We start from the raw sequence: 9,898 nt of genomic DNA on the forward strand, positions 1-9,898 counted from the left end.
AGCCACTTCTGAAAGTCTGAGGGGGAAACAAGGACACTTTTTGTAAAAAAAAATTATCACAGTGCAATCATTTGCATGTAGAATCCCGGTGGTGTTTCTCAGAGCAGCCATATCAAGCATGCAGTACGTGTGCTCACTCGGATATGTACAGCTCACTTGCAAAAGGAAATATTTTGCACGGGTTTTACAAAATTACTATTATGGTCATGATTAATGATTTTGTTATCCGAGCAGTGAAACCACAAGACTTCGCGACCGCCATAGCAATCGCAAAGCTTTAGTATGTGCGGCACAAATTTCTCTAATTGAGCATTTGAGGGCATGTTGAAACAGAGTTTCTTACCAGGCTCCCTGTTCCAACAACTTTAGTTTTGGGTTCATTTCTCTTATGTGGCTACTGGGCATGTTTTCAATAGTTTCCCCTCAAAAACAAATACTGGAGCTGGATTGGTTTCAAGAGGCTTTAGAAGAAGACAGTGTTTCTCTGATAGACCGGTGGCTCACCGGTTCGTGACATCTTTTCCCATCGGTGAAATAGCCTGGCTCTGAAGACTGTGCCCTTTCTAGATGTATTCCTGTAGGTGAGCGTCTTGTATTTATGTGACCTGCAGCAAACCTCTCGTATCTTCCCCCTTCACCATCCTCCCCAGAATTTTTCCTGCTATGCTGGTGGTAGAAAATCCCAGCCAAGACCCAGTCTCATCCTGGGCAGACAGAAGTTGTTCCCTGCTTCCATCTCTGACAAAGTTTTGCCATCATTTTTTGTAGTGGCACTTGCCTGAATATGAGGGTGCCTTTTCTTTGAGAACATGCCTGTTTTTCACCAGTCACCAAATCCAAGTTCAGTCCCAGTGGAGCAGCACTGAGAGAACAGTATGCTTTTGAAGGTCGAGCATCATCATACCTTTGATCCTCAGTCATTTATTTTCTTCTGAGGGTTTCTGTATGGTGTCTTGAACCACGTTTTAACTATGGGGTCTGTCAGAAGCACCTCCTTCTGTTAGACCTTTATCAGAGCCTGTTCCAGTGAATGCCTCGCAGGCTTCTATTCTGAAGTTACTAGAAGAATAATCTCTTCCTTACTCACGTTCCCATAGGACTCGTGATTCAGTAGGCTTCCCCTTCCCATCTTCATGGTCTCTTCCATTATCTCTTTTCCAGGCTGGAGAGACCCAGGCTTTTAGGGAGGCGTTGTGAAGCCATCCCGTGTCCTCGGTTGGCCTGACCATGGCAGAAATGGTGGAAATACCCTTACTGACACAGGGTGGAGGGTGGGCCAGAACTATGGACAGACTGGGGAAGCACAGCACATACATGCGGTGTCTTGATGATCATCTTTGTTGCTGCTTCTTTGGGGTTTTTTTAATCTGTTGCTGAGCCACCAAGCTGACACTGTCACAGGGCTGTCTGATTTCATCCCAAGAACTCTTCCCTGGACCGCAACAGCTGGCTCAGAGTGTATCATTGTATGTGTGTCAGATCAAGGTGTTTCCATCACTTTGCATTTTAGGGGTATTTATTCTATTTTTTTTTAACATCCAGTCTTTTGGCATTATGAGATTCTTAAGCAAGTTTTCAGGGTCAGCTTTCATTTTTATGGCCTTGAATGACTTAAGTTTCATCAGAAAACTGTGTCATCTTGTTGTTCGCATCTCTCTTCACATCACTGATGAGTATGCGCACCAGCACGGGTGAGGAGCCTGTGGGGTTCGTTGGTGACTTTCTGCTTGGGAGGAGGCAGGTATTTTCTACCTTTTTTTCCCCAGTCTTCATTCATTCCTATGTGTCGAGAGCCTTCTCTTTTTTCTCCTACAGAAGTTCGAAGCTTCAGTGAGGGACCTTGTCGGAAAGTAACAGTGCTTATGCCAGCCGATGGTCAGCAAGGTAACCCTGCAGACACTGTCAACCAGCTGCGTTTAGTGTCACCAACCAGGAGGCAACGTGAATTTTTTTTACGGACAAGCGAGCAGAGACCTAGTCTCGGATAGCTTGGTTTCTCCCTTTCTGGCACTTAGAGTAGGTGTTTGTGTTGGCAAAGTGCCCCTCTAATCTGAGGACATTGAACATGGAAATGCAGCAGTTTTTTAATAAGGTGAAAGCAGAGGCCAGAGCCACAGCCTCTGTGGTATGCTGCAAACAGGTTTTGTAGCCATGTCAACACATGTGGAGGAGAGGCTCAGTTGCCCTGCTGGGTCTGAAGGAGAATTAAGGTGTGAAGGAAAGCAAGGGTAGATAAGAATCGGGCAAGATAAAAATCACTACAGCCTCTTTTCCAATTGCCTATTGCAGAAATACTGCCCTCCCTGAGAGGCAGGCAGCAAATAGCATGCTGCTTGCAGGGCTGGTTATAGCTCCCAGCTGCCCCACTGAGATTATCTAGCAATTATATCCTGTTTGGGATTTTTATTTTCATCTAGGAGGGTGAGGGGGTTGCAGGCCAGTATGTGCAACCTCCACCAGTTGGGTAATTTTCCCAGGCATCGTTATTTCAGCCATGAGCACCCACAATGTTTTTGGAGCATATCGATGAAAGGCTTATCCCAGCAGGGCTCGGCTGTGGTTCCAGTGAAGGTGAAGGGTCCCGCTGGCTGGCACAGCACCGTGTTAAGGCTCTGCCTCCTTTTTGGTTCATGCCAGTCAAAGTTTAACTTTGAGAGCACGCTGCAGGCTGAGGCTGCGGCTGCCCGGGCTATGGGGCGTGTGCCTTACTGTTGTTGTTCTGAGAAGCTTAAATTACAGCTCAGCATCTGAGCCTGCACCACACACAGCGCTGCAGAAAGGTGCTCATATGAAGTGGCTGTTGTAACTAAATCCTAACTTTTCTCGGGTTTTCCAAACAGGTTGGAAGCTTAATGTTACTATGAAGTACTTGGTTGTAGAAGCTGCTCATTTTCTTTTCAAACATCTCCAAAATGTGCTAGATACTGTAGGACCTAAAGGCGCAAGAATTAGCTTTGAAGGGTTTAAACCCCAGGTTTGAAATGCCTTTGTTTAATAAGTTATGAAGACTGGGCTGATGAAACCACTTTTTAAAAAAAGAGCCTGAATATCAATGCAGTTACATTGTAGGGGTGGTTAACTATCTTAAGAGTTGTTCTGTTTCTACGTACTTGTTTAAAACAAAACAAAAAAACACGAACAAAAAAAAACCAAAACAAAGACATGCACGGAAAGCCTGTCCCTAACGGGTGGGTCAGCCATTCAAAACTCATCCTGCTTGTTGTACCCCTGAGATAACCCAGCCTGGCTTTACATCACACTGCAAACAGATCGGTATATTTGCTTTCACCAAAGTAAGCTGGGAGTTCAGTGCTTTTAAGTGCTATACTGGCTAAAGAGGATCAACATGTATTTTTTGTTCTAATGCTTTAAGATGTTCTCACCTTTGGACAGAGTCTTGCAGAGCATTGTTTTCAGAATAAACAAATATCCACAGTGAGCGTTCTTGTATTCTTGGAGTAGAAGATATGTCTAGTACCATTCATGGGAAAATAATATTTAGAGAGTGCATTCTTGACAAGGAGAGAAGGTTTTTCAGGTAAAACCAGTCTTCTCCCGCTACTGATACAACTTTTCTCTGCTGTTGCAGTTGTGTCTCTAACTAACTGTCATGGCGAATGGAAACGTCTCCCTTGGCCTCACCATAGCTGCAGCACAGCTTGTTAGTTGGAAGAGAATAGAGATTTTTCTTAATACAAAGCACCAATATTTTACACACGTGCAGTGTTACAGCTTTTCTGATCATTGTGCATGGAGGCTTCTTTTCCTGCTCCTGATCTGTTAGCGTATTAACAGCTGCCCTCTGATATTCATGTTAATATGAAAAAGTCCAAGCAATCTGTGAAACGAATTAATGGGCAAAATCCTGAACGACTGGATAGTGTATGGAACCTTTTGAAACAAGGAAAGGCTAGAGAGAGAGGATAGCTAAGACTGGTACCCCCCCACCGTGTATTTCTCCAGGAGAAATTTTTTAAGAAGATTTATTAAGAAGATGCAGGTATTAGCAATAGCATGTTACTGTGTGATATTTCACCTTTCACGATCGTTGTTGTGTAATGATGTAACTAACCTAAAAAAAGTACTCGCTGTGAGCCAGGAATGTACAACAACACAAGTAACATTTGTTGCATATTAGAGATTAGTGGCAAAATGAGAAGAACATGCCCTGAAGGTTTTAAAAAATACTCTGTGATGAACTGGAATTTGGTGACTGGAGAAGAATGTTTAAAGGAGTTTTTGGCTTAATGGGATGCCTGGAGGTTAACAGAATTGCCAGGATTTTTTGTAGCCTGGGCACACAGATGCTCTGTCCAAGTCTGCCCACAGGACTGACATGATTGCATCATTTGATGGAGTTTGCTCTTCATAGGTAGCTTCTAGCGTGAGCACTCATCACCCCGCAATGCCCGGTATAACAAATAACACGCCATGTGAACATGAGTGGTGTTGGTGGATATGTCATGGGTAGGCTATGACATTATTTTTCCACATGTGTGGTGACAGATTTTATGGCCTGGCAACAGGTCTGCCTCTTTCAAGTATTCTGTGTGAAACTTTACAAAGGTGCCAATGTTGCAGGTGTGTGCGAAGTCAGTGAGTGGCAAAACCTCTTTTTTAATACTGCATGCCATAACAGCTGAATGTTTGACAATTTGCCCTCCTTCCTTTCCATTTAAAACAGAATGCTACAGATAGCTCCTCTAACTCCTCTCAAAAAAGGGAACAGCCTGTGCGAACTTTGGCTTCTCCTGCATCCTGCGAACATCGAAGAATTTGCACTCGTGGACACCTTCACGACCATTATAGCTCTGACCACTACCATCTAGAACAAGTAAGGTTTCTTCCCAGTGTTGCCACCTAAGCGGCTGTGTCTGCCATAGCTGACTGGTGGTTGGTTTTCCCCTCATATCTCTGGAAGACACCCCCTTCCTTTCTCTCCCTTTCCTTCTCAGTTACCTTTAAATGGCTTTCGATTATTTTTTTTTTAAAAAAGCTTATACTGTGATTTAATGTTATGTTGTACCACCTGCACACGGACCATCGTAGGTCTGTGACAGCTGTACCCATTCCTGAGCCGAAGGCTGAAACTCTGTGATGGGTCGTGGTAAAGGGCGTACAAAGAAGGAAAACTAAAATTATTAAATAACTGTTTTTTCTCTAAGCAAAGAGACAGTGATGGCTGATAGCAAAATGAGCTTATTTATCTTCTCTCCCTCTTCATCTCCATCCCTGCTTCCACAGTCAGTACCGCGATCCTATCGGCATGTCAACTTTCCAGATGATGATGAGGAGATAGTGCGCATCAACCCTCGGGAAAAGATTTGGATGACTGGATACGAGGACTATCGCCATGCCCCAGCACGAGGAAAGAACTTTGATCCTGATGACACGGACTCCTACGTACGTTTTGCCAAAAGCGAGGCCTCAAAACACGAATACACTTATCCTTACGTAGACAACTCGGACTTTGACCTGGGTGAAGATATCAAAGGTGCTGTGATAAAGACTCAACCTGTCAAATTCAAGCCCAGGCGGAAGGAAGATGGTGAGAGGTCGCGGTGTGTGTACTGCAGGGACATGTTCAACCATGAGGAGAATAAACGGGGTCAATGCCAGGATGCTCCAGACCGCGTCAAGACTTGCATCCGTCGAGTGAGCTGTATGTGGTGTGCAGACACTATGCTCTATCACTGTATGTCTGATTCAGAAGGAGACTATATAGATCCTTGCTCGTGCGAAACCAGTGATGAAATGTTTTGCCTCCGGTGGATGGCCCTTATCGCCTTGTCTTTCATTGCTCCATGTATGTGCTGTTACTTGCCGCTTCGGGCTTGTTACCACTGTGGGGTCATGTGCAGGTGCTGTGGTGGAAAACACAAAGCTGCTGGATGACTACAGATGTATTCGAAGTGTTACGTTTTTCCTGTAGTTCAAGGAACACGTTGGTTTTGGAGCACTGAGATCACTCATTTTGATGCAGCCACTGTGCCCAGCAGCATCCAGAAACCACCAGTTTGGATCATCTTACATTTGGTCGTCAGGGGCTCACACTGCATTGATTTGCTCATCAAGTGTTCTAACTAACTAACCTACAGCATAGACTTTTGTATTATTAATCTGTAATCAAAACAGACTGTCTTGTACATTTTTTTTTTAATTTTTTTTTTTTTTTCAGTTAAAATGAGTTTGAGGAAAGAACTGCTTTAAATGGTGGTGGATTGTAGAACATCTCCAGGTTGTGTCCGTCTTGCCTCCGCTTGTGCGGTACCATCAGCGTGTTAGCAAGCTTTGGCGTTTATAGAAACGGGGTGGTGTAGTGAATGAAATCTCACTTGGAAGATACTTGCCATCAAGTTATTGTGTGTGTATAGAAGGTGTGCTAGTAACAAACTTGTACCACAACACAGTATTTCTGTCACTGGTTTTCTTTGGGGTTTTTGTTCTGTTTTCCAAAGCCAAAATAGCCATCTAAACTGCAGTTTCTCTTCTAGAGTCCATCGTCATTTCCTTCAGCAAACATCTGAAATTATTTCTCTGTTCGTAAAGCTCTGTGAACAGAAAGCAAGGCTCAGTTACCATAGTCACATAACCATTGAGAATCTGGTAGTTCTCCTTACCTGTAATCATTTCAGACCACTACTTGAAAGGGAAACTTAAATTTTAGGGTTTTCTTTTTTCCCTAAATAACATTGGAAAAATAAAACTGTGTTTTCAGAGTTCTGCCCAAAAGAAAGGGAACTTTTTCATTAGCCAGCCATGTAATGATCTGTGAATAAAACACTAAGGTTCCAGATGAGGAAAATTGTTTTTATGCAAAGAATTACTACCAATGCAATGTCAAAAGCACTATTGTGGGGAAATGCTGCATTAAGTGGTGGATTATATGGAAAATTGTATTTGTTTGTTTGTTTTCTGTATAATACATGAGCATGAGAACATACGCATCCACAGTAGAAACTACATTTAGCAATCTAGACAGGTTTTTAAAAGCAAAAGCCAGGATGATAACCACCACTTCCATTTTTTGACCTGCGGTCCCAATCCTCCAGATGCTTACACATGTCTCGATGTATCGCGCATGCAGCCAGCGTTCCTGTGAGTCTGTGCGTAGGATTAAGCATGTGAGTCTTTGCAGGAGCCAGACCGAAGTGTCTCCCTGGCTTTCCCCTCCCCAGTTCACCACCCAGATTTATCAAGTGGATGCATAAGGTGCATACAGCAGGATAAGATTACTTTAATTTTTTTTTTTATTTTTTTAATGTCATGTTGTCTTGTGTACAAGGCTTGTAATTAGCTTGGAAAAAGAGTATTTTTCTAATATATTACAAGGAATAGCCAAATAATTTTTATTAAAAAAAAAAAAAAAAAAGATTTAGCGCAGTGAGCTCTAACTAGCATAGTACAATCTGAATACTTTGAGGCAGCTAGGGATTGGCTTGTCAAAGCTGGCACTGCTGTTCCTGCCATAATTTCTTTCTGCAGTAAATTGCCAGTGGGCGCATGTCCTTTCCCTCCCTCTATTGCACATTGACATCAGTCTTAAAAGAGAGGATTTTTTTTTTTAAACTATTAATTTGCCAAATAAATGTAAAAGGAACGCTTGCCATTCTTTCTTGGTGGAATGTCCCAACGGTTCCTCTGAGAGTTAATCACAGCTTTTTTAGTCAACCATGAATTAAGTATGCAATGTGCTTATACACTATAGAGTTCGGTAGGCTTAATTTGTAGCAGTTGCTGGGGATTTTTTCAGTTGGGAAAAAAAAATGAATGATAGTGGAAAAGGGATGGAGTGTTACACTCTGGGTGATATGTCTGGGTTTGCTGAATGAAATATAAATATTTTGTGCCTAATAGCAGTTGACAAATCTCTCAATGGTGTCTACTAAACATCAAGCCAGCCTCGGGAAAAAAAAAGAGAATTAATGGAACAACCTTTTCCTTTTATTTCTGTTCTCAAAGTTGTTTCATGTAAACAAACGTCTGTAAGATCATCTCTCTATAAAGCACAACACTACAAAAAGATCTTACAGCTTTTTGTCCGGTCTTGAAGTGCCCCTATTTATTTAAGCAAAGTAGACATACTCCAAGCCTTTCCGTATGTCTGGAACTAAAAATTAAAAAAAAAAAAAAAAATCCCTCTTTTTATTTTTTTTTCTTCCCCTCCTCCTTCCTCCCTCTTCTCTTGGGTTTTTGTAATACTTGTAGATTTTGCTGCGTGTGTTATTTGGTTTGTGAAGGCAGTGGTGTAAGGGCACAATGATAGAAATGGGTGTTTTTTTGTAAATATTTCTCCTTAATTTCCACACTGCCGCTGAACAGTGTGTAGCGTTCTCCCAGTCAGCTTTGCAATACTGACATCAATCATTTGAGAGAAATTATTCAGATTTTATTTTTGTATCTGTGGTAACAAAACATTAACCAAAATTTTTTTTTTCTATTGTGGAAAGGGTTTTTTTGTGTTGGGTTTTTTTTTTTGTTGTTTTTTTCCAAGCTATTGCTCACGTTAACAAATTAAAGTGCCTGAAGCCTCATCATTATTGTATCTATATACTAAAACTTAAAACCCTGTTGTATTGATTTTTATAAGCCTTTTTACCTCTGTGTAAAAAAAAAAAATATATATACAAGTGTATGATGTACATTTTAGTTCTTAACTTCTTTTTTTATTGTTTCTAATATGTACGATCAGTGTAGCTATTGCTTTAAAATGTACCATGTAAATATAAATACATCATATCAAAATGATGCCGTTTATTGTCAAAATGATGCTATTTATTGTTATTTAGCTGGCTGGAAAACGAGGGGGAAAGAAAAGGGGGGTGTCCCCACAGCCACTTCCCCAGAACCTCGCCGTTCCTGAGGAAAATTATTGATTTATTTCACATTTTTGGGTGGCAAACACTGCCAGCCTTGGGGACAGTCTGTTCTCGCCCAAACACAATGGGGACCAGGGGGCAGGTGGTGTTTTTTCCAAGTATCTTTTAAGTGGTTTTCAGGCATTTCGCACATTTGGGGCGGCCTGGCCTGGTGTTGCTGCACCTCAGGAGGCCCTGGCGGCCATGACAGGGCCAGGGCTCCCTCCTGCTTTCCCTTCTCTTCTCCCCAGGCCCTCATCCCCTGCGCTGCTTTAGGGTTTTGGTGTTTGGGTGGGTTTTTTGGTGGTTGATTGGTTTTTTCACCCAAGCAGCATGGCCCCAAGGGACAGGGGAAAGCAGAGGGAAGGGCTGGCAGACATGGCTGCCGAGCTTTCTGAGGTGTCACCTCCGCTGAGGAGAGGTGCCAAGGGCGGCTGGCGCTGCTGGCCCTGCTCAGGGGGCCTCGACGTGGAAAATGGAAGAGGAATAACCCAGCAAAAACAGACACTAGGCTGCGGCCAATTGAGGAAACCAGGGGAAAAACAGTGAGTATATCAAATTTGTACAACATTTCCAACAGGGGCTAGTCAGGCCGACACCAACTGTTTGTGGAAAGCCCAGGTTTGTTTTTCTGTAGGTAATAACTGTTTCTCTTTTTTTACGTGCTGCATGTTCTGCTGCTGAACAAAGCCACCTTGAGTAGCATGTGAGAGAAGGGAAGCAAGGGCCCATGTGCCAAACTATACATGTCTTTCTCTTAGAAAAGGTGTGCTCCCTGTGATGGCAGTGCTTTGCCTGATGCGCGCCCACCCCACACGTGGGTTGACATATTGGTTCTGTAAGTAAGCTTGATGTTTGACTTGCCACAGCTTTGCTGAGATCCTGAGTCTGCTTTCACTTTCGATTGATTTATATTTGTATTTACAGGTTTCTAATGCTCATATAAATAGGTATTTCTGTTTACAGTTGTTGTACAACTAAATGTTTGTTACACGTTTTAAAAATTCTTCGCAGTGGGTCAGATGTGTTCGGGAGGATTC

The 9,898-nt window shown here is 42.6% G+C and overlaps 1 protein-coding gene across 3 annotated transcripts in view; it reads left to right on the forward strand.

The window, feature by feature from the left end:
- Window positions 1-8,748, forward strand: part of SPRED2 (sprouty related EVH1 domain containing 2) — a 65,309-nt gene extending 56,561 nt beyond the window's left edge. For all 3 annotated transcript variants that reach the window (XM_056343633.1, XM_056343636.1, XM_056343635.1), the window contains exons 5-6: window positions 4,685-4,834; window positions 5,245-8,748. In XM_056343633.1, coding sequence (XP_056199608.1) covers window positions 4,685-4,834; window positions 5,245-5,895 — 801 coding nt within the window. In that variant the 3' untranslated portion in view covers window positions 5,896-8,748. The remainder of the gene's footprint in view (window positions 1-4,684; window positions 4,835-5,244) is intronic.
- Window positions 8,749-9,898: the final 1,150 nt, after the last annotated feature.

The sequence above is a fragment of the Falco biarmicus genome, chromosome 6 (assembly GCF_023638135.1).
Source record: "Falco biarmicus isolate bFalBia1 chromosome 6, bFalBia1.pri, whole genome shotgun sequence".
NCBI lineage: Eukaryota > Metazoa > Chordata > Aves > Falconiformes > Falconidae > Falco > Falco biarmicus.